Here is a 24,788-nt window from a genome sequence, read left to right as displayed (position 1 = left end):
TAGATAATCTTTTAACAGGACTTTGTAGAGTTGGCCATCCCACAATGAATGTATTTGATCAGTGGCTAATACATGGTCCCAATTTTCAAGTCTTCCTGGGCTAGAACTTTATGCTGGTTAAGTCACAGTTTGTTGGCTAGGTTTGGCTCAGCATGTGGCACGAGACACCACAGTTTATGAAACATGGGTTATGATGGTTGCAGTGTACAAGTCCAAGCGATCTCCACATGTGACCTACCCAGGCGGCTTTTGATAAGAAAAACCAATGGGGAAATCAAATTCGAAGGATAGTGTGATTCACTTAAGAACATTGATTCATTTAACAACCGTGGCAAAAATATTGGGCATGACTGCTTCACCACCACCTTTAGAAAATTCTGTTTCTAACTATGGTTCTCAGTCAAGGACTGCCTGTATCCCGATCTCTTTCTCCGCTGCCCATGAATTTTCCTGAACTGTGAATAACTTTATTTTCCTCGCCTTAGTAATTTTTCACCAGAATTTTGCCGCATCTTAAAGTTACCATGGTTGAAAAAACACCAGGATAGCAATGGAGTGAGTGATTTAGGCACCTGAAGTGACCAGGGAGGGGAGTGTTGTGATCCACCAGTGGCCAGCAGAACTGGCAGAAGATTCGGACAGTGAGGAGGTTGGGGAGGAACCTGGGCCAGTCCTGGAGTCTGGGGAAGGCTCTGATGAGGGCTCTGTGTCGGAGGCAGAGAGGGGGCCAAGGCCATCCGACAGTTAACAGCTGCCTTCAGAGTCAGACGTCAGTGAGGCAGAAGAACAGCTGGAGCCTGTTCCCAGTGTGCACATGCGCAGTGTTGCCAGATGAAGGGAACAGCTAAAGAACAGGGGTCAACTTGGAAGTAAGGCCACAGGTGGACGATGAAGGGCCCCTCCCAGAGGGAATAAAAGAGGAGCGAAAGGGGAGTGGAGTTTGCAGGAGACAATTAGTTCGCTTAATTGGTTCGTGACTCTCCGAGACTCCTTGCCAAGTTTTGCAGATATCAGCCTGGCAGCTCTCCAAGCCAGAGAAGGTCTGTGACTCTAAATCCTCCCTTGGAAGACTTTGCTGGATGTGAAGGAGCAGAATTCACAGTCAATTAATAAAGGGGATTTTTGTTGTGACCAGGAGCTTGTTTCATGCTCTTAGGAAGCCTCGGTCAGAACAGGAAGAGAGACATCATATTCCCCCCCTGGAACTCACCTGTGCTCTTATGGGAGACCAGGTCTACTTTCCCGTAGGTGCCCTTTCCCAGCTCACGGATGAGGTCGTAGTGCTTGTTGATGTCCGTGCCGGAAAGCGTACGGATGGCCAGGGACTGCATGTCCTCCGTTATCAAGGGAACTCCACAACAGGCCAACTTGCGTGTGGGCTCTTGCTCAATGGAGGCGGCACTCATGGTCATGCTGAAAGGGGGAAAGAGAGGGAGGCTTCGGTCATCCGTCACCAAAATCGGTTGGTTGCACGGTCATTAACCAGCGCCAGGGAATTGGCGTTCCAATATCCCAATCTAAATTGACGGTATCGGAGTCGTTAGGAAAGGTACGTCAAGAGAGAAAGAATGTTGGCTCAAAGACAAGCTGCATTTTTTAAAAAAAAAATGCTCAGGTGCTTGCCCAGGCTTCCCAGGTGAGACCAGAGAGAAGAGAGGTTACTAAAACCCAACCTTCTTAAAATAATGCCCTGTATTTTCTGCCCAGAAAAAGGAAATGCCCTACAGAGAGACTAGTTTAGCAAGTCCTGGATTTGTATCAGATCCCTGTGTAAGAGGAGCAGCAGTAACACACGGCTCGGGCTGATTCTTTTAGACTACCTGAGTCCCTCCTTTGCACTTAGCCACAACTTATTTTAAGCACAGGATGGAATGGAATGGAATGGAATGGAATAGAATAGAATAGAATAGAATATAGAAGTTAGAGTTTGGAATGGAATGGATTGAATAGAATAGAATAAAATAGAATAGAATAAAAGTTAAGAGTATGGAATGGAATGGAATGGAATGGAATAGCATAGCATAACATAGCATAGCACAGCATAGAATAGAAAGAGTTTGGAGTGGAACGGAATAGAATAGAATAGAATAGAATAGAATAGAAGTTAAGAGTATGGAGTGGAATAGCATAGCATAGCATAGCATATCATATCATAGCATAGCATAGCATAGAAAGAGTTTGGAATGGAATAGAATTGAATAGAAGTTAGAGTTTGGAATGGAATGGAATGGAATGGCATGGCATAGCATAGAATAGAAAGAGTTTCGAATGGAATGGAATGGAATGGAATGGAATGGAATGGAATGGAATAGAATAGAATAGAATAGAATAGAATAGTATGGAATGGAATGGAATGGAATGGAATAGCATAGCATAGAAAGAGTTTGGAATGGAATGGGATGGGATGGGATGGAATGTGATAGGATAGGATAGGATAGGATAGGAGTTAGAGTTTGGTATTGGAGTGGAGTGGAGTGGAGTAGAGCAGAGCAGAGCAGAAAAACAGAACCCAACCTTGGAGGTCTTCTAGTCCAGCCCCCTGCTCAAGCAGGAGACCCTATACCATTTCAGACAAGTGGCTGTCCAGTCTCTTCTTAAGGACCTCCAGTTGTGGAGCACCCTCGATTTCTGAAGGCAACTTCTGTTCCACTGGTTAAGGAGAATCCCCTTCATGGATTACTGCCTTGTGGTGGGTGGCGAAGGGGCTTGCGTAGCTCAATAACTCTTGATTCATTTGGGGAGTTTTGAAGCTCACCTCTCTTGCTGCACAAATACATTTCCAAGTGTGATTGGAAATGTATTTGCTGCAAAAATACATTTCCACTAGAGTTTTTATAGCCTTCACTGGAACAGTATGCAGTATTCTAAAATCAGGGGTTTTCAGGATTGCTCTTATTCCATTAGTAAAGAGATTAAAATTCAAGAGTTATTCCCTGCATAGCCAGATGTGTCTGTTTCAATATCTTCCTCATTCAGATCCATTTTTTAAAAATCCAGCTCTTACCATCCTTATTAAAATTCCCACCGATTCCTCCCTCCTTAATTTATATTCAGCATTCTGTTGGAATTATCATCTGAAGATAATTCTGCCCATTATCCCCCCCCCCCGATTTTCAATCTTCTGAGACTGGGGAAACCTGTGTCTTACCACAAACACCAGTTTGGGGCTAAAAATGTTAATTGTTCCGTTCCTATCTGCCATCGAAGTTGACAAGATGCTGTAGCTGGGGATTATGGGGCTGAAAAGCAACACAGCTGCAGAACACCAGATGTTAGAAGGCAACCCCTTGCTGTTATCAAGGCTACACACCAGAGGTGGTACTCAGCCAGTTTCGACAGGTTCTGGAGAACCGGTAGCGGAAATTTTTAGTAGTTCGGAAAACCGGCAAATAGGCTGGCCCCGCCCCTGCTGCCTCCCAGCTGATCTTCTTTTGTTGTCCTGAACAGGAGAACGGAGCTGGAAAGCAGGTCAGTGGGGTGGGGTTGGAATGGGGATTTTGCAGCATCCTTCCTCCAGGAGTGGGGAGGGAATGGGGATTTTGCAGTATCCTTCCCCCTGGAGTGGGGAGAGAATGGGGATTTTGCAGTATCCTTCCCCAGGAGTGGGGAAGGAATGGGGATTTTGCAGTATCCTTCCCCCTGGAGTGGGGAGAGAATGGGGATTTTGCAGTATCCTTCCCCTGGAGTGGGGAGGGAATGGAGATTTTGCAGTATCCTTCCCCCTGGAGTGGGGAGAGAATGGGGATTTTGCAGTATCCTTCCCCTGGAGTGGGGAAGGGAATGGGGATTTTGCAGTATCCTTCCCCCTGGAGTGGGGAGAGAATGGGGATTTTGCAGTATCCTTCCCCAGGAGTGGGGAAGGAATGGGGATTTTGCAGTATCCTTCCCCCTGGAGTGGGGAGAGAATGGGGATTTTGCAGTATCCTTCCCCAGGAGTGGGGAAGGAATGGGGATTTTGCAGTATCCTTCCCCCTGGAGTGGGGAGAGAATGGGGATTTTGCAGTATCCTTGCCCCAGGAGTGGGGAGGGAATGGGGATTTTACAGTATCCTTCCCCCAGGAGTGGGGAGGGAATAGGGATTTTGCAGTATCCTTCCCCAGGAGTGGGGAAGGAATGGGGATTTTGCAGTATCCTTCCCCCTGGAGTGGGGAGAGAATGGGGATTTTGCAGTATCCTTGCCCCAGGAGTGGGGAGGGAATGGGGATTTTACAGTATCCTTCCCCCAGGAGTGGGAAGGGAATGGAGATTTTGCAGTATCCTTCCCCCAGGAGTGGGGAGGGAATGGGGATTTTACAGTATCCTTCCCCTGGAGTGGGGAAGGAATGGGGATTTTGCAGTATCCTTCCCCCAGGAGTGGGAAGGGAATGGGGATTTTGCAGTATCCTTCCCCCAGGAGTGGGGAGGGAATGGGGATTTTGCAGTATCCTTCCCCCAGGAGTGGGGAGGGAATGGGGATTTTACAGTATTCTTCCCCTGGAGTGGGGAGGGAATGGGGATTTTGCAGTATCCTTCCCCCAGGAGTGGGGAGAGAATGGGGATTTTGCAGTATCCTTGCCCCAGGAGTGGGGAAGGAATGGGGATTTTGCAGTATCCTTCCCCCAGGAGTGGGAAGGGAATGGGGATTTTGCAGTATCCTTCCCCCAGGAGTGGGGAGGGAATGGGGATTTTACAGTATTCTTCCCCTGGAGTGGGGAAGGAATGGGGATTTTGCAGTATCCTTCCCCCAGGAGTGGGAAGGGAATGGGGATTTTGCAGTATCCTTCCCCAGGAGTGGGGAGGGAATGGGGATTTTACAGTATTCTTCCCCTGGAGTGGGGAGGGAATGGGGATTTTGCAGTATCCTTCCCCCAGGAGTGGGAAGGGAATGGGGATTTTGCAGTATCCTTCCCCAGGAGTGGGGAGGGAATGGGGATTTTACAGTATTCTTCCCCTGGAGTGGGGAGGGAATGGGGATTTTGCAGTATCCTTCCCCCAGGAGTGGGAAGGGAATGGGGATTTTGCAGTATCCTTCCCCAGGAGTGGGGAGGGAATGGGGATTTTACAGTATTCTTCCCCTGGAGTGGGGAGGGAATGGGGATTTTGCAGTATCCTTCCCCCAGGAGTGGGAAGGGAATGGGGATTTTGCAGTATCCTTCCCCAGGAGTGGGGAGGGAATGGGGATTTTACAGTATTCTTCCCCTGGAGTGGGGAGGGAATGGGGATTTTGCAGTATCCTTCCCCCAGGAGTGGGAAGGGAATGGGGATTTTGCAGTATCCTTCCCCAGGAGTGGGGAGGGAATGGGGATTTTACAGTATTCATCCCCTGGAGTGGGGAGGGAATGGGGATTTTGCAGTATCCTTCCCACTCCTGGGGGAACGGGGATTTTGCAGTATCCTTCCCCAGGAGTGGGGAGGGAATGGGGATTTTACAGTATTCTTCCCCTGGAGTGGGGAGGGAATGGGGATTTTGCAGTATCCTTCCCCCAGGAGTGGGAAGGGAATGGGGATTTTGCAGTATCCTTCCCCAGGAGTGGGGAGGGAATGGGGATTTTACAGTATTCTTCCCCTGGAGTGGGGAGGGAATGGGGATTTTGCAGTATCCTTCCCCCAGGAGTGGGAAGGGAATGGGGATTTTGCAGTATCCTTCCCCAGGAGTGGGGAGGGAATGGGGATTTTACAGTATTCTTCCCCTGGAGTGGGGAGGGAATGGGGATTTTGCAGTATCCTTCCCACTCCTGGGGGAATGGGGATTTTGCAGTATCCTTCCCCAGGAGTGGGGAGGGAATGGGGATTTTACAGTATTCTTCCCCTGGAGTGGGGAGGGAATGGGGATTTTGCAGTATCCTTCCCCCAGGAGTGGGAAGGGAATGGGGATTTTGCAGTATCCTTCCCCAGGAGTGGGGAGGGAATGGGGATTTTACAGTATTCTTCCCCTGGAGTGGGGAGGGAATGGGGATTTTGCAGTATCCTTCCCCCAGGAGTGGGAAGGGAATGGGGATTTTGCAGTATCCTTCCCCAGGAGTGGGGAGGGAATGGGGATTTTGCAGTATCCTTCCCCCAGGAGTGGGAAGGGAATGGGGATTTTGCAGTATCCTTCCCCCAGGAGTGGGGAGGGAATAGGGATTTTGCAGTATCCTTCCCCAGGAGTGGGGAAGGGATGGGGATTTTGCAGTATCCTTCCCCCTGGAGTGGGGAGAGAATGGGGATTTTGCAGTATCCTTGCTCCAGGAGTGGGGAGGGAATGGGGATTTTACAGTATCCTTCCCCCAGGAGTGGGGAGGGAATAGGGATTTTGCAGTATCCTTCCCCAGGAGTGGGGAAGGAATGGGGATTTTGCAGTATCCTTCCCCCTGGAGTGGGGAGAGAATGGGGATTTTGCAGTATCCTTCCCCAGGAGTGGGGAAGGAATGGGGATTTTGCAGTATCCTTCCCCCTGGAGTGGGGAGAGAATGGGGATTTTGCAGTATCCTTGCCCCAGGAGTGGGGAGGGAATGGGGATTTTACAGTATCCTTCCCCCAGGAGTGGGGAGGGAATAGGGATTTTGCAGTATCCTTCCCCTGCCACGCCCATAAAGCCACGTCACAGCCACAAAGCCATGCCCACCGAACTGGTAGTAAAAAAAATTGAATCCCACCACTGCTACATGTATATAATGTATGTAGATGTATGTATCAGGATAATCCTCTATATATCAAGGGCAGAAGCAACCTAGGACCTAACAGACCAATTAATCAGTGGAACTCCTTGCCTCCAGAAGATATGGGTACTCCACCACTGGAGGTTTTCAAGACGAGACCGGACAGCCGTTTGTCTGAAATGGTTTAGGATCTCCTGCTTGAGCAGAGCGTTGGACTTAGAAGACCTCCGAGGTTCCTTTCAACTCTCGTTATTTTGTTATAATGGCAAGAATCACATTTTTTGTTTCAATTTATCCCGTTCAGATTCTGTTGCCTTCTGGTTTTTTCATCGGTTATTGGATTGTGTAAATCCCAGAGGCCAGAATGTTGTCCAACCAATCTTGTACGAATGAATGGTGGGTTTTGTTCTCTGGATTTTAGTGCACTCGTACATCAGTGAAACCCCAAGCTTTGTCTAGTTGACAACCAGCCATGCCTCAGATTGCAACAAGCGAGTTTCATGTACCCTGATTAAGTATCCTACCAGGGGACCCAGCCACTGTTACTCCCTTACATAAAACTTCCCCAGGGGTCTTTCATCCATGTAAACGGGAAGACAAGTCCAAGTGAGTTTCTTAAGTTTTTACATTCACACAAGACAGACAGACAGAGAAAAAAGGATGCCCAACCACCCACAGTGTGCAGAAGGAAGCCGTCAACAAGGATCCAGGGTCCTTATGCGAAGTGAGACATTCGTTGTCCATTCCTTTTTGTCAGTGGTGTCGTAACTTTGAACGGTCGCGAAACAAGGGGTTATAAGTCAAGGACTTTCTGTATTTGGGTTGCTTCAGTCACACCACTGTGGCTCCCCATTTTGTAGACCTTCCCCTACAGCAGCCACGAAAGGCATCCCCCGAACACAAGGGAGGTCAATCTGATCATGCCCCCTGGCCAGGCCCTCCTGTCCCCCCCCTTTCCAGGTCAAACACAATCCTGATGCGGCCCTCATTGAAATCAAGTTTCAATTTTACTTCTTACTAACCAAGTATCTTACTAAACAAAAATCGAGTTTCCTTCTGCTGACTCTCGGCTGCCTGCAATTTGGCAGTTCAAATCCCACCAGGCTCAAGGTCGACTCGACCTTCCATCCTTCCGAGGAGGGTAAAATGAGGACCCAGATTGCTGGGGGCAAGAGGCTGACTCTGTAAACCTCTTAGAGAGGGCTGATTAGCTGTAGTGACGCAGTGGTTAGAATGCAGCATTGCAGGCTAACTCTGCCCACTGCCAGCCGTTCGATCATGATTGGTTCAAGGTTGACACAACCTTCCCTCCTTCCAAGGTGGGTAAAATGAGGACCCAGATTGTTGGGGGCAAGAGGCTGACTCTGTAAACCGCTTAGAGAGGGCTGTAAAAGCACTGTGAGGTGGCATATAAGTCTAAGTGCTATTGCTATTGTTACTGCCACACCTGCCTTACAGGGACGCCTGCCCTAATGGCTGGGAATTATGGCATTCTAGCTCCAGGGCACTTAGAGGGCACCAGAATGCCTAAAGGACAATTAAATTTGGATTAAACTGACAATTCTCCCTATCCCAACCAAAACCAGACAGACCTTGATCTCAAGAGCGTTAAATTCAGATGATTTAAACTCCCAAGCCCCACAAAGCTGCCTGCTTTAATTCTCCTGATACTCTGAAGCCTGGAAGGTGCCCGCTGGTGCCAAGTGTAATTGGCAACTCATTGAGAAGGCTGGAGGACACGTGATAAGAGGCGGGTGGTTGACATCATCGGCTAAATCCAGCCAGATTCAGAAAGGAGGGGGGGAGGAATTACAGAGCTGGGGAACAACTGCCCTATTATTAAGGGGTGTGAAAGAGAACAGAATGGGAGCTAAGGAAGGGGGGGGGAAATCAGTGCAGTTAGGAATCAAGAGAGGGACACAGCAGAGAAAAGGGCTTAGGGGCTTCCAAGATAGCTAGAAGACTCACTCAACCTCTCCAAACTTGGCCACTTGAAGCCTTGTGGACTTCAACTCCCAGAATTCCCCAGCCGTATTTATAGTCAGGAAAGCCAAGGTTCCCCTCGCACATATCTGCTAGTGGTTCCCGACTCTAGGGGGCGGTGCTCATCTCCGTTTCAAAGCCGAAGAGCCAGCGCTGTCCGAAGACGTCTCGGTGGTCATGTGGCCGGCATGACTCAACACCGAAGGCGCACGGAACGCTGTTACCTTCCCACCAAAGGTGGTCTCTATTTTTCTACTTGCATTTTTACCTGCTTTCGAACTGCTAGGTTGGCAGACGCTGGGACAAGTAACTGAAGCTCACTCCGTTATGCGGCGCTAGGGATTCGAACCGCCAAACTGCCGACCTTTCTGATCAACAAGCTCAGCAGCCACTGAGCCAGTGCGTCCCTCCCAGGAAGGCTAGTTGTGGGGGGAGGGGGGAACCCATTGCAACCATCATGCCTTCTGTTGAGGACCTATATACGAGGTAGTCCTTGACTTAGAAAAGCATGATTAGTGACCATTGTCTCTAATCGACTGTGGCGATTCACTTAACAAATGTGGCAAGAAAAGGCGTAAAATGTGACACAAGTTTCCATTTAACAAATTTCTCATTTGGCAACATAAGCTTTGGGCTCCCTTGTGGTCGTAAGTGTTGAGGACTACCTGTATTTGTAGTCAGGAAGGCTTGTTGTAGAAAAAACAATGGCTACCCCCTGCCTTCCATTGAGGACCGATATATTGCACGGTCAGAAGGAGGGCTGAGAAAGTATCTAGAGATCCCTCACATCCTGGAGATAAACGGTTTCAGCTCTTCCCCTCTGGCCGTTGCTATAGGGCACTGCATGCCAAAGCAACTAGACACAAATATTGTTTTTGCCCCCATGCCATCTCTCTTACTGAACACGTAATACCCACAAGCACTGTCTTATGCCGATGGATAGCTAACCATGTGGTGGGACTGTTTTACCCTTGTCCTTCTCATCTTTCCTGTTCTGGAGGCAAGCTGTTCCACAGTTAGAACAATTAATCAGTGGAACAGAAGTTGCCTCCAGAAGTTGAGAATGCCCCAACACTGGAAGTCTTTAAGAAGATGCTGGATAGCCATTTGTCTGAAACGGTATAGGGTTTCCTGCCTAGGCAGGGGGTTCGACTAGAAGACCTCCAAGGTCCCTTCCAACTCTGCTATTGTATTGTATTGTATAGTATTGTATTGTTACCTACTCCTATCTTATGACTCTCACTTCGTTGGTTGTATCTTATAGTCTAGGATTATATCTTTTTATGATTTATCACTTTTTTGCTTGTATGTACAGAGGGCTTCTGCACCGGAGACAAATTCCTTGTATGTCCAATCACACTTGGCCAATGAAATATTCCCTATTCTATTCATTTCTATTCCGTATTCTATTCTATTCTCTATTCTCTATTCTCATCTCTCTACTCTATTCTGCATTATCTTCTAATATCTATTCTATTCTCTTTTCTTTTCTTCTCTTCTCTTCCCTTCTGTATTCCATATTCTACTCTATTCTATTCTGTATTCTATTCTCTCTTCTCTATTCTCTCTTCTCTTCTCTTCTTCTCTTTTCTGTATTTTACTCTACTCTATTCTATTCTCTATTCTCTATTCTCTATATTCCATTCCATTCTATTCCTTATTTTGGAGAGACGGCTTCACGTATTGGGTAGAGTTGGATGAGGAGCAAGGAGACTCAGGTTTACAGACACTCCCTGGGGACTTTGAGCTCACAGAGGTGGTTCTTGTGCTGAAAAATGGGAGGGCCATGTAGATTCCCTTGAGAAAAGGCAGGAAAGAAATCTAACAAAAATAAAATAAAATAAAAGGCATTTATCCTCCGGATGCATCATTCTCCAATGGCATCAGACTACTTATTTGTTCCCAGGATTGCACTCCAATCTCGTACCATGCTGAACCAGCTCTGTTCAAGATCAAACAGAGGCAATGGCATCGTATCCTATTCCTGTTTACAGGAATCTTGCAAACCCATCCTACATGCTCCAGTGTGAGTTCCATATCTTATTTTTTTAAAAAAAAAAAACCCTACAAAATTGGTTAATTTGAAAGTCGGATCAACCACGTTGAGCGAACCCAACCCAACTCGAAGGATGATATTTTGACTGAAAGGGGCTAAAAACAAGAGATGCTGTCCCGGGATTTCCACTGCTGGAGCTTCATTCTACTCTTTGAAAGGTCAAGAGTATCTCTGGCCACGTGCAGAGTGCCTTTCCTGCGCCGAGGTTTTTTTGCCCTACGGGCTCGGTGTCTTTCAGCCGAGTTCTTGATTCATTTCGTCCTTGGAATGCCTCGCTTCCCATGACCTAGTGGGCAAGCATCCCATAAATAAAACGCTGCAGGCATTCCAGGTAGCTGGCTTGCCGTGACACTGAAAGAATGTTCCCCCAGCCAGGCTGGGAGCTTGGCAACACATCAGCCTACTCACCACAAGCTGCAGCTCCAAACCCCCTCCATAAATGAGCATGGCTCACATTACACTGCGCCCTTAGGCTTGGGTTCATGCCCTGCTTTTTGTCCATAACCTGTAATTGGGGGCTTATTTCACAAGCCCCTGTCAGCAAACCCTGGTCTGGCGCAATGTATGAACCTACCAGGATAAAGCAACTTCCTACATCTTTCTTAATGTTGTAACCTGCCAGCAGCCAGCAGAGCTGGCAAAAGAGTCGGACATTGAAGAGGTTGGGGAGGAACATGGGCCAGTCCTGGAGACTGGGGAAGGCTCGGAGGAGGGCTCTGTGTTGGAGGCAGAGAGGGGGCCAGGACCGTATGCCAGTTATCAGCTGCCTTCAGAGTCAGACATCAGTGAGGCAGAGGAACAGCTGGAGCCTGTTCCCATTGTGCGCATGCGCAGAGCTGCCAGAAGAAAAGAACAACTCAGAAATCATGGCTGACTTGGGAGTAAAGTCACAGGTGGAAGGGGATTGGCCCCCTCCCATAGGAAATAAAAGAGGAGCAAAAGGGGAGGGGGCTTTTTCAGGAAACAATTAGATTCATTTCAGGAGTGGGAAGATCTGTCCGTGACTCTCAGAGACTCTGTGCCCAGTCTTTCCTTGCACAGCACCTCGTTTGGAAAATATTAACATGGCAGCTTTCCAAGATAGATGAGGTCTGTAGTCATAAATATTCCTTTGAAAGACTGGTTGCCAGGCCTTGGCTGAATGTGAATGGGAGGAAATAACCTTTGTTTCATAAAAGGGGCTTTGTGGGGACCAGGACTCTGCCTCGTGCTTTTTGGGGAAGCCCAGGTCAGAACACTAAATTAGGGGCTCAGAGAGAGGACCCACCCACCCCCCTCCGCCTGGATGAACTTGCAAGTAAACATCACAATAACACGTTGTTGCTCCACCTTGGAAACTTAAGATGCATGGATTTCAACTCCCAGAATGATCATTGTTATGGTTTGTCTCAAAGTTAGCCAGATGTTCAGACTGGATTTGGCGTTTTTTGTCACCTATCAAGTCCTTCCCAAGGACCTGGGGACAGGCAGAGGTGGATGTCTGGTGGCCTTAAAGGTCTCATCGCGGGGTGTAAGTTGCTCCGAGTCAGGCTGCCTTTTGCAATTGACTGACGGTGAATGTGTCAATGCTGATGGTTTTCAAGCGGTTCCTCCAGATGTTTTGGGATTGCACCTAAGGTGCCTGTTACTGTTGGTCAGACCTTTGCTTTCTTTTGCCAGAGGCATTCCGTAGGCCTTTGCATTTTGTTCTATTCCCCGCTTCTTTCGCTTCTTTTCTGCGGTCTCCAAGTTCTGCCATGTCTGCTATCCAGACTATTTTTGGGGTCTTATTGACAATTGTTAAGTCTGAGGTGTTTAGGTGACAGGTGCTTGTCTGTTTGAAGTCTAAAGTCCCATAGTTGCTCTTCTTCTTCTTCCTTCTTCTTCCTTCTTCCTCTTCTTCTTCCTTCTTCTCCTCCCCCTCTCCTCTTTTCCTCTTCCTTCTTCCCTTCTCTCGTCCTCCCCTCCTCCTCCTTTCCTCTTCCACCTCTTCTCCTCCTTCTCCTCCTCTGCTCCTCCTCCTCTGGCCCTCCTCCTCTGCTCCTCCACGTCTCCTCCTTTCCCCTTCTCCTTCTTTTTCTCCTCTGCTCCTCCTCTTCTCCTCCTTTCCCTTCTCCTTCTTTTTCTCCTCCTCCTCCTCTCCTCCTCCTCCTTCCCCTCTCCTCCTCCCCCTTGCCCCCTCTCCTCCTTCTCCTCCTCCCCCTCTCCTCTTTTCCTCCTTCTCCTTCTTCCCCTCTCTCCTCCTCTTTCCCCCTCTCCACCTCCTCCTTGTCTCCTCCTCCTCCCCCTTTCCTCCTCCCCCTCTCCTCCTCCTTATTTTTCTTCTCCTCCTTCTCTCTTCCTCGTCTCCTCCTCCTCCCCCTCTCCTCCTCCTCCTTCTCCTCCTTTCCCTTCTCCTCCTTTTTCTCCTCCTCTTCTCCTCCTCCTCCCCCTCTCCTCCTCCTTCTTCTTTTCCTCCTTTCCCTTCTCCTCCTTTTTCTCCTCCTCCTCCTCCCCCCAAAGTGCAGGAGTGTTGATCCATTGATTGTGACAGGAATTGACTGACCAGCTTATCCCTGGAGCTGGACTGTGGGCTGAGAGAGTGAGCCAAAATCACCCAGCCAGTTTTCATGCCTAAAGCAGGACTAGAACTTGCAATCTGCTGGTTTCTAGCCAGGTAACTTCGCCACTAGACCAAACTCGCTGTGTTTTGAGACTCCCAGCATTTAAAATGTACGGGGGATTGGACACGCTCCTCGGGTTCATTAATCCAGCCTCAGTTAATGATAAATCACACTGCTCGGTTGGTTTAATTCCTCAACCCTCCCCTGAACCTCTGAGAACATTCTGTATCAAATTCCTGAAGCCCCAATGATTGATTATAATTTATTGATATTAATCACTGCATCATTTTTATTGCAGTTTTCTTTAAAGGGATGTGGTGGATCCCCTCTGCTAGCACAAATCATTTCCCCCCTGTGATCTAGGGCAGAGATTTCTAACCCCCTCTAGGTCCTCAGGCAACCCACTGACCTCCAAGCGCAGAAGAAGTCCAGGGGGAAACCACTTCTACATTGGGCCAGAAAAGCAGCATGGAGGCTCTTGAGTCAAGTTCAAAATGAGGTGTTCTTGAACTAATCTCCAAGTGTCTGTGGAAAACATGGTGAGCAGTGATTAAAATTCAGTATTGCAGGCTGACTCTGCCAACTGTCAACAGTTCGATCCTGACCGGTTCAAGAGAGGGCTGTAAAAGCACTGTGAAGCAGGATATAAGTCTAAGTGCTATTCCTTTTTTCCTTCCTTCCTTCCTCCCTTCCTTCCTTCCTTCCATCCATCCATCCATCCATCCATCCATCCATCCATCCATCCATCCATCCATGGTGTACAGTGGTTAGAATTCAGTATTGCAGGCTGGGTTTGCCCACTGTCAGCAGTTCAATCCTGACCGGCTCAAGAGAGGGCTGTAAAAGCACTGTAAAGCGGGATATAAGTCGAAGTGCTATTCCTTCCTTCCATCCATCCATCCATCCATGGTGCACAGTGGTTAGAATGTAGTATTGCAGGCTAACTCTGCCAACTGCCAGCAGTTCGATCCTGACCGGCTCAAGGTGGACTCAGCTTTCCCTCCTTCCGAGGTGGGTAAAATGAGGACCCAGATTGTTGAGGGCAATATGTTGCCTCTGTAAACCACTTAGAGAGGGCTGTAAAGCGGTATATAAGTCTAAGTACTATTGCTATTCCTTCCTTCCGTCCATCCGTCCATCCATCCATGGTGTACGGTGGTTAGAATTCAGTATTGCAGCCTGAGTTTGCCCACTGTCAGCAGTTCAATCCTGACCGGCTCAAGAGAGGGCTGTAAAAGCACTGTAAAGCGGGATATAAGTCGAAGTGCTATTCCTTCCTTCCATCCATCCATCCATCCATGGTGCACAGTGGTTAGAATGTAGTATTGCAGGCTAACTCTGCCAACTGCCAGCAGTTCGATCCTGACCGGCTCAAGGTGGACTCAGCTTTCCCTCCTTCCGAGGTAGGTAAAATGAGGACCCAGATTGTTGAGGGCAATATGTTGCCTCTGTAAACCACTTAGAGAGGGCTGTAAAGCGGTATATAAGTCTAAGTACTATTGCTATTCCTTCCTTCCGTCCATCCGTCCATCCATCCATGGTGTACGGTGGTTAGAATTCAGTATTGCAGCCTGAGTTTGCCCACTGTCAGCAGTTCAATCCTGACCGGCTCAAGAGAGGGCTGTAAAAGCACTGTAAAGCGGGATATAAGTCGAAGTGCTATTCCTTCCTTCCATCCATCCATCCATCCATGGTGCACAGTGGTTAGAATGTAGTATTGCAGGCTAACTCTGCCAACTGCCAGCAGTTCGATCCTGACCGGCTCAAGGTGGACTCAGCTTTCCCTCCTTCCGAGGTGGGTAAAATGAGGACCCAGATTGTTGAGGGCAATATGTTGCCTCTGTAAACCACTTAGAGAGGGCTGTAAAGCGGTATATAAGTCTAAGTACTATTGCTATTCCTTCCTTCCGTCCATCCGTCCATCCATCCATGGTGTACGGTGGTTAGAATTCAGTATTGCAGCCTGAGTTTGCCCACTGTCAGCAGTTCAATCCTGACCGGCTCAAGAGAGGGCTGTAAAAGCACTGTAAAGCGGGATATAAGTCGAAGTGCTATTCCTTCCTTCCATCCATCCATCCATCCATGGTGCACAGTGGTTAGAATGTAGTATTGCAGGCTAACTCTGCCAACTGCCAGCAGTTCGATCCTGACTGGCTCAAGGTGGACTCAGCTTTCCCTCCTTCCGAGGTGGGTAAAACGAGGACCCGGATTGTTGGTCGGCAATAAGGCTGACTCTGTAAACCGCTTAGAGAGGGCTGTAAAAGCCCCACGAAGCGGTAGATAAATCTAAGAGCTATTGCTTTTCCAGCAACCGGCCATGAAACCCGCCGGGTTTATTCCCTTTTATCCCTGGTATTATTCAGCTGTCTTTGCAGCACGCTCGGCTCTGTGGCTAGACGGCGGCAGCTCGCTGGGAACAAAACACAATTAAGAGTCGTCTCTCTTATCTCAAGAGCCGTCTTCCTTGTCTCCTGCTGCTCAGGTAACCAATTTAGCTCTGCCTCCCCTCCGAGAGCCCCGCCAGCTGCTCCCTCGTCTGCTTTGTCTCTTCCCCTCCCTTCCCCTCCCTCTTTATCGCTGCTGCCTTTGTTCCTCTGCTAACCTCCATCCCTCACCTCTGTCCCTCTCCTTCTGCCTTCAGCCGTCTCTTCGATGCCTTCAGGAATCGGCTTGGAGCAAAATCTTCTCGGGGGTGGGGGGGGGTGGGGGTTCTTCGCCAACAACTCACCTCCAAAGCAAGTTTTTCGACAGAGGAGAGCAAGGAGTTTCAATCTCTTTCTTTGCCAGCCTGCTTCAATTTCTGGGATGAGCAATATTTCTTTTCTTTTTTTTAGACAACAGGCCTTCTCTCCCCCACCCACCCCCCGCCTATAACTTCCAGTGGCAAGCCAGGGGCCGCCCTGGAATAAGCAGGTGGGAGAAGAGAACAATTATCAGCACAGATAGTCCTCGAGTTACGACACCCCCCCCCCCAATTGAGTCCAGAAATTCTCTTGCTAATTGAGAAATCGGTTAGGTGGGTTTTCTCCTGCTTTGTTCTCACCCGACGAAAACCCCTTTTATTCATTTGCTGTGAGTTCTGCTCGTTCACCTCCAGCAAAGTCTTTCAAGGGAGGATTTACAGTCACAGACCTTCTCTGGCTTGGAGAGCTGCCAGGACGAGATCTGCAAAACTTGGCAAGGAGTCTTGGAGAGTCACAAACCAATTAAGCGAACTAATTGTCTCCTGCAAACTCCACTCCCCTTTCGCTCCTCTTTTATTTCCTCTGGGAGGGGCCGTTCATCGTCCACCTATGGCCTTACTCCCAAGTCGACCCCTGTTTCTTTAGCTGTTCCCTTCGTCTGGCAGCTCTGCGCATGCGCACACTGGGAACAGGCTCCAGCTGTTCTTCTGCCTCACTGATGTCTGACTCTGAAGGCAGCTGATAACTGGCATACGGCCCTGGCCCCCTCTCTGCCTCCGACACAGAGCCCTCATCAGAGCCTTCCCCAGACTCCAGGACTGGCCCATGGTCCTCCCCAACCTCCTCAATGTTCGAATCTGCTGCCAGCCCCTCTGGCCACTGGCGGGCCACAACACATTTTACGACTTCTCTTGCCACATTTGTTAAGTGAATCGCTGCCGTCATTAAATGAGTAACCCGGTCGTGAAATGAATCCGGCTTCCCCATTGGCTTTGCTTGTCGGAAGGTCGCAAAAGGGGATCACATAACCCCCGGGACGCTGCAACCGTCATAAATATGAGTCCTTTGCCAAGCATCTGAATGTAACCACGGGAATGCGGCCACGGTCATCAGGGTGAAACATGGTCGTTAAGCTGCTTTTGTCAGTGCTGTTGTAACTTCGAACGGTCACTAAATGAACTGTTATAAGTTGAGGACGACGTGCATTGGGGAAAATACTGCTTTTGTTTGAATTCAGTTGGCTGGAGTTTAACTTATGTGCGCTTTCCTCATAAATTCCCCCATTTCTTACTAAAAACGCCCATTTTATGCTAGGATGTCTACAAAGGAGCATGAGAAGATCACATTTCTTTCTTCCCCTGTTTTAGTCCTGGGGTGGGCAAACATATTTTAGCCAATAGCCTTCCCCCACCCCCATAATTTTCAGTGACATATCACAGACCACTCCCTAATCAGTGGGGGGAAAGAGAACAATTAACAATACCAGGGAAAATAACATTTTTGTTACCAATAAAGGAGAAGATGTGTCACCTAAGGTTGAAATGAGGGGTCTTGGGGGGCTCTCGGAGCTGTGACAGTACCTAGAGCACTGATCTTGTCACCTAGTGTGGTAATGAAACGTCTGCAAGAAAACCACAAAGGTCAGGGAGCACCAAGGACCCCTCAATCTTTTTGTGACAATTCCTTTGGTTAGAGCCCTGATGGCGAACCTACGCCATGCATGCCCCGAGTGGCACGCGAAGCCATGTCTCCCGGCACTCACAACCTTGCCTGTTTTTCTTCTGGGTTTCTGGCCTGCATGTATGCATGCGCGACAATCAGCCGTCCTTCGTGCGCGCGGCAGTGCTGAAAACTGGTGTGCGCATCGGCACTGGCCAGCTGATTATTGGGTGTGCATGCACACCAGAACCTAGAAGTTTGTCTTTTCTGGTGTGTGATGTCTTCGCATGCGCAGCAGTGCCAAAAACTTCCTTTCATTTCCTTCCCTTTCATCTCTTCTTCCTTTCATTTTCTTTCCTTCCCTTCCTCTCTTCTTCCTTTCCTTCCCTTCATCTCTTCTTCCTTTTCTTCCCTTCCCTCTCTTCTTCCTTTGCTTCCCTTCCCTTCATCACTTCTTCCTTTCCTTCCCCTCCCTTCCCTTCATCTTTTCTTCCTTTCCTTCCCTTCCTTTTCCTTCCTGTCATCTCTTCCTCCTTCCCTTCTCTTCCCTCCATCTCTTCTTCCTTTCCTTTCCTTCCCTTCCCTTCATCTTTTCTTCCTTTCCTTCCCTTCCTTTTCCTTCCTGTCATCTCTTCCTCCTTCCCTTCTCTTCCCTCCATCTCTTCTTCCTTTCCTTTCCTTCCCTTCATCTCTTCTTCTTTTTCTTTCCTTCCCCTCCCTTCATCTCTTCTTCCTTCCCTTCCCCTCCCTTCCCTTCCCTTCCCTTCATTTCATCTCTTCTTCCTTTCCTTCCCTTCCCTTCATCTCTTCTTCTTTTTCTTTCCTTCCCCTCCCTTCATCTCTTCTTCCTTCCCTTCCCCTCCCTTCCCTTCCCTTCCCTTCATTTCATCTATTCTTCCTTTCCTTTCCTTTCCTTTCATCTCTTTTTCCTTTTCTTTCCTTCCCCTCCCTTCATCTCTTCTTCCTTCCCTTCCCCTCCCTTCCCTTCCCTTCATTTCATCTCTTCTTCCTTTCCTTTCCTTTCTTTTCCTTCCCTTCCATTTTATCTCTTTTTCCTTTCCTTTCCCTTCCCTCCCCTTCCTTCTTTCCTTTCCTTTCCTCTTTTCTTTTTTTCCTTTCCTCTTTTCTTTTCCACCTGCACACCTATATATAAGAACCACAAAGCTGGAGAGGAGGATTACTGGTATTAAATCACCCGAAAAATTGCCCCAGGAAGAAAGGAAGGTGGAAAGCCACAGGTTTGTTGGTGGTGGTGGTGGTGGGGGAAATATAGAAATGATCAAAGATTTGGACTGCGCAGACCTCGAGCGCTAAGATTTTTTGGACAGCTCTCAAAACGATTATGCAAAGGAACGCTGACGTTCAAACATCTTCCTGCAGGCCCCAAAAGACAGGTGGTACATATTTCTCTGAATCTTCTGAGCCAAAAAAAAAAAAGGATTTTGTTCTCTACCACAAAGTTGCACTTTTAGGAATCCACTTAGAGAAAGTTCAGCTGGTTTCAGATTATGACTGCAATCCATCACATGGTCTTCGGCGTGCAATGCAATGCTGCAAGACAACTGTTAATTTTTTTTCTCTTTTTCCCCCCTCCGGGGGATGAAAACCTCAGCACATCTGGGGAGCAGCTGGGTTCCAAAAACCACCCTCCAGATGTGGGGGCTTTCGTTTTCAGACTCCTCAGCCAATGGCCACAGGGCTGGGAATGTGAAGCTTATGGTACCTCAAAAGAAAGCCGGTAATATTTCCGAGAAGGAAACAGACAAAATACAAAGGAAAAGAAATGGATATAATACAGAGGAGAGGAAATCAATCCCAGACACATTACTTACTATGAGTCTTACTCTTCTACGAAGTCAATTCGGCTTTCACCTATCCATGTTGGATCTAGGCCCGTGATGGCAAACCTATGGCACGCATGCCAGAAGTGACACGCAGAGCCATCTCTCCAGGCATGCCAGCCGTTGCCCATTGCTCTTCTGGTTTCCAGCGGGCACATGCACACTGGCCAGTTGGTCTTCGTACACACGGGAGTGAGGGAAACTGGAAAAGCAGCTCCCCAGCATGCATGCCTGCGCCGGGAAGCTGAGCTTCCAGTTTCCGGTGTGCGCTGGTCTTCATGCGTGGATTCATGCCAGAAACTGGAAGACCAGGTGGCCAGCAGGTATGCATGTGCTGGAAACAGAAGCTCAGCTTCCTGGGACACGCATGCGTGCCAAGGTGCTACTCTTCTGGTTTCCAGGGCTCCCCCGCCCATGGCATGCTCCCATTCCGGCACTCGGTGCCGAAAAGGTTTGCCAACACTGTGCTAGGACCTCACTGGGTCTTCTTGAGGAAAGTTTGGCTTGGGGTTGAAGCCAGCTTCTTATGATCCCCAAGGTGCTTTTTTTCCAAGGTGATTTTTCTTCGAAGACCTTTCGCTTCTCATCCAAGAAGCTTCTGACTTCTTGGTTGGTGGGGAATGGAAGGATTTATACTTCTTGCAGACAGCTGGACATTTGCATCCTTTTAGCTGTCCAGCTGTCTGCAAGGAGTAGAAGTCCTTCCATTCCCCACCATCCAAGAAGTCAGAAGGTTCTTGGATGAGAAGAAAACCAGAAAGTCCAGTTGCCACCAGAAAAAGCCCCTTGGGGACAACCGTGACCAGGAGGACTGAGAATCTCCATAGACATTCAGCTTCTTATGACTTACTTAATCAGTATGTTGTGAATGCGCCAACACTGGAGGTTTTCAAGAAGATGTTGGATAACCATTTGTCTGAAGGGATGTAGGGTATCCTGCCTAAGCAGAGGGTTGGACTAGAAGACCTCCAAGGTCCCTTCTGTTATTCTATTCTACTCTATTCTGTTCTGTTCTATTCTATTCCTTATTCTATTTCTTATTCTCTATTTCCATATTCTATTCTATTCTACTCTACTCCATTCTCTATTTCCTTATTCTATTCTATTCTATTCTATTCTATTCTATTCTATGCCTTATTCTATTCCTTATTCTATTCCTTATTCTATTCCTATTCTATTCTCATTCCACTATTCTATTCTATTCCTATTCCTATTCCTATTCCATCCCATCCCATCCCATACTATTCCTATTCTATTCTGTTGCCCACAAAAGCTTTTGCCAGAAGCATCTCCTGGGTTTCCAGTTCCTGCCCCCCACCCACCCAACCAGCCTCATAGTTCGTACTGAAATCCATCTTGAAGTCCGTCCGTCCCCTTCCCAGCCCTCAAGTATTCGAGAGGAGCAGAAGGCAGAGAAGCAGCTGGGTCTGGAAGGCTTCTTTAAGAGTCCCCTACTAAAGTTCCTCATGTTGTGGTGACCCCCAACCATAAGATTACTTTATGTTTTCCATATTTTTTCAAAGATATGTCTTTTCCAATGGTCTTAGGCAACCCCTGTGAAAGGGTCGTTCGACCCCCCCAAAGGGGTCCCGACCCACAGGTTGAAAACCACTGTACTAGAGAAAGCCAACTGGGGGAATTCTTGGAGTTGAAGTCCACAGCGTTCCCAAGGTTGGATGGCCCTGGCTTTTAGAGCACTTCCTTGCTCCTAGACTTGTGGGATTTTTTCCCCCCATGGATTCACCCTTTTGCTCTTCCCCCCTTGGATACTCTCATCCGGTAAGATCACCTTTACATGTGTGTCGCTTGGGCTGGGATTGGTTGACCTTGAGATAAGCTTAATGGTTTTGTTGGGACTGAAGCCAGAGAAGCACAGCTGTTTGCAAAGCCCTAAGCTCAGGCTGAGCGAGGCCGGTCTGTCGGAGCATCCTGCGTGACCTCAGATTGGAAGATGGATTATTGGGGACAAGCGGGCTTCTTTAATGGGTTGTATTTGCACAAGTCATTACGCTGCTTCCCTCTAATAGGCGAAGTCAAAAACCAACAAGCCACAGGATGGCTTAACATGATGACCTAGTTTAGCCACTGCATTAAACATGAGGTAGCTAGTTGCTTTCAGGGTGGATCAACCATAGCTTGCACAAATACAGTCAACCATGGCGAACCTTATCGGTGCAACCAGAAAAAGGAAGATTTGCAGGGCAGGAGGGTTTCCATTTAACCCGTGGAATGCTCCGCTGTTGGCTAATACCAAGTAGGGAACACAGCTAGTCCTTGACTTACAACAGTTCCTTTAGTGACCATTCAAAGTTACAACAGCACTGAAAAAGCGACTTCATGCTAAGGATCAGTGTAGCATCCCCATTGTCATGTGATCAAAATTCAAAATTGGCAATAGGAATAGGACTAGAATAGAATAGAATATGGGAATAGAATAGAATATGGAACTAGAGAGTAGAGTAGAATAAGATTAGATTAGAGTAGAGTAGAGTAGAACAGAATAGAACAGAATAGAAATAAGAATAGTGTAGTGTAGTGTAGTGTAGTGTAGTGTAGGGTAGGGTAGGGTAGGGTAGGGTAGGATAGGATAGGATAGGATAGGATAGGATAGAAAAGAATATGGAAATAGTAGAGTAGAGTAGAATAGAATAGAATATGGAAATAGAATATGAGAATAGAATAGAATATGGAAATAGTACAGTAGAATAAAATTAGATTAGATTAGATTAGATTAGATTAGATTAGAGTAGAGTAGAGTAGAGTAGAGTAGAGTAGAGTAGAATAGAATAGAAATAAGAATAGAGTAGGGTAGGGTAGGATAGAATAGGATAGAATATGGAAATAGAATATGAGAATAGAATAGAATATGGAAATAGAGAGTAGAGTAGAATAAGATTTGATTAAATTAGAATAGAGTAGAACAGAATAGAATAGAATAGAAATAAGAATAGAGTAGAGTAGGGTAGGGTAGGGTAGAATAGAATATGGAAATATAGAGTAGAATAGAATAGAATAGAATAGAATAGAGTAGAACAGAATAGAATAGAATAGAAATAAGAATAGAGTAGAGTAGGGTAGGGTAGGGTAGAATAGAATATGGAAATATAGAGTAGAATAATAGAATAGAGTAGAACAGAACAGAATAGAATAGAATAGAATAGAAATAAGAATAGAGTAGAGTAGGGTAGGGTAGGGTAGAATAGAATATGGAAATATAGAATAGAATAGAATAGAATAGAATATGGAAATAGAATATGAGAATAGAATAGAATATGGAAATAGAGACTAGAGTAGAGTAGAGTAGAATAAGATAAGATTTTATTTATTTATTTGATTTGATTTCTAGACCGCCCCCTCTCCCCGAAGGGACTCGGGGCGGTGTACAGGTACCAAATTAAAAACCATACAAATAATCATAAATATAGTAAAATCGAATTAAACTTTAAACCCCTGTACAAATTTATAAAAATTAAAAACTCAGCCTAGATGATAAGATAAGATAAGATAAGATAAGATAAGATAAGATAAGATAGGATAGGATAGGATAGGATAGGATAGGACAGGACAGGACAGGACAGGACAGGACAGGACAGGACAGGACAGGACAGGACAGGACAGGACAGGACAGGACAGGACAGGACAGGACAGGACAGGACAGGACAGGATAGGACAGGATAGGATAGGATAGGACAGGATAGGAGTGGAGTGGAATGGAATAGAAATAGAGAATAGGATTAGGAATAGGCCCAAACTGAACATAGAAGTGACCTTGGAGGTTTTCTAGTCCAGCTCCGTGTTCAAGCAGGAGAACCTATACATAGACGTACATATACATAGATGTATACATACATACATACAGTGTGTGTGTGTGTATGACAGCTGCAGCATCCCAGGGTCCCGTGATCCCCTTTTGCGACCTTTTGACAAGCAAAGTCCATGGGGAAATCAGATTCATTTAACAACCAGGTTACTAACTGCAATGATTCATTTAACAACTATGGGAAGAAAGGTCATAAAACAGGGTTAAACCCACTTAACAAATATCTCGCTTAGCACCATAAACTTTGGACTCCGTTGTGCCCATTAGTCTAGGACGACCTGTATTCTGGAGCTACGGCATGGCACCGGATTCGCTTGCTTCCTATTCGTAGTCATTTTATCCTACAAAGGTCAACTCTTCTGCTTAAATTAGGATTTATTTATCTTCTAAAACTGGAAAGCGTTGTGCAAAAAAAAAACACGTATTGACTTAATCATCTGCCTTTTCGCACTGAAGGATGATTCATTCTCTGCAGGCTTACCTGGTAACAGGAAGCATTTACTTAAGAGTAAACCTGTAGCCCCCTGTCTTGCAACCTGGGAGAAAGTTTAAGACAGCTTGTTGGAGGAGATTCTAAGAAGCGTCTGGAAGGTTATAAGTAATTTTTCCGAGAACTTGGATCTTTACACTTCAACCCATTAGGTAAAGGTAAAGATTCCCCTCGCACATATGTGTTAGTCATTCCCAACTCTAGGGGGCAGTGCTCATCTCCGTTTCATGGCCGAAGAGCCAGCCCTACGCACGGTCACTCATGCACTGGTGACGTCTCGGCTGGACTACTGCAACGCCCTCTACATGGGGCTGCCCTTGGGACGCGCCCGAAGACTGCAGCTAGTCCAGAACGCAGCCGCGTGGGCCATTATGGGGAGTACTAGGTAGGTACTCCCACGTAACACCTTTCCTGCGCGAGCTGCACTGGCTGCCTGTGGTCTTTCGGGTGCGTTTCAAGGTGTTAATTACCATCTTTAAAGCGCTCCATGGCACAGGACCTAGTTACTTGCGGGATCGCATCTTACCGCATACTTCCCTGCGACCAATTCGCTCTCACAGAGAGGGACTCCTCCTGGTGCCGTCCACTAAGCAATGCCAACGGGCGGCGCCTAGGAGTAGAGCCTTCTCTGTGATGGGCCCAACCCTCTGGAATGACCTCCCCCCCGATATTAGAACCACCACCGACTTCCGCTCCTTCCGACAAAAACTGAAGACTCACCTGTTTCGTTTAGCCGGCTTGGCCCATTTATAGTCTTATCTTACCTCCTGGCAGATATTTTTAATTGGGTATTTTTAGGGGTTATTTTAAACATTGTTTTAATTGCTTTACTTTAGGTACAGTTGTTTACAGCCTCCTCTATTAAGTATTTAGTATTTAATTATGTTTGTATTTATTTCCATGTATTTATGTGTTTTAACTTGACTGTACACCGCCCCGAGTCCCTTTTGGGAGAGGGGGCAGTATAAAAGTTTGAAATAAAGTAAAGTAAAGTAAAGCGCTGTCCAAAGACGTCTCCGTGGTCACGTGGCCAGCATGACTCAACGCCAAAGGCGC

General features: G+C 47.3%; 1 protein-coding gene across 1 annotated transcript in view; it reads right to left on the bottom strand.

Annotated features, from left to right (window-relative positions):
* The window catches only part of SBK1 (SH3 domain binding kinase 1), a 44,766-nt gene that overhangs the window by 4,026 nt on the left and 15,952 nt on the right, over positions 1 to 24,788 (bottom strand). Inside the window, exon 2 of the mRNA XM_081966123.1 lies at positions 1,211 to 1,413. Within this exon, the coding sequence (XP_081822249.1) occupies positions 1,211 to 1,412 (202 nt within the window). The 5' untranslated portion in view covers position 1,413. The remainder of the gene's footprint in view (positions 1 to 1,210; positions 1,414 to 24,788) is intronic.

This window comes from Natrix helvetica (assembly GCF_964273705.1).
Source record: "Natrix helvetica genome assembly, chromosome: 13".
NCBI lineage: Eukaryota > Metazoa > Chordata > Lepidosauria > Squamata > Natricidae > Natrix > Natrix helvetica.
Note: the sequence above shows the minus strand (reverse complement) of the source record. Positions and strands in the feature narration are given on the sequence as shown.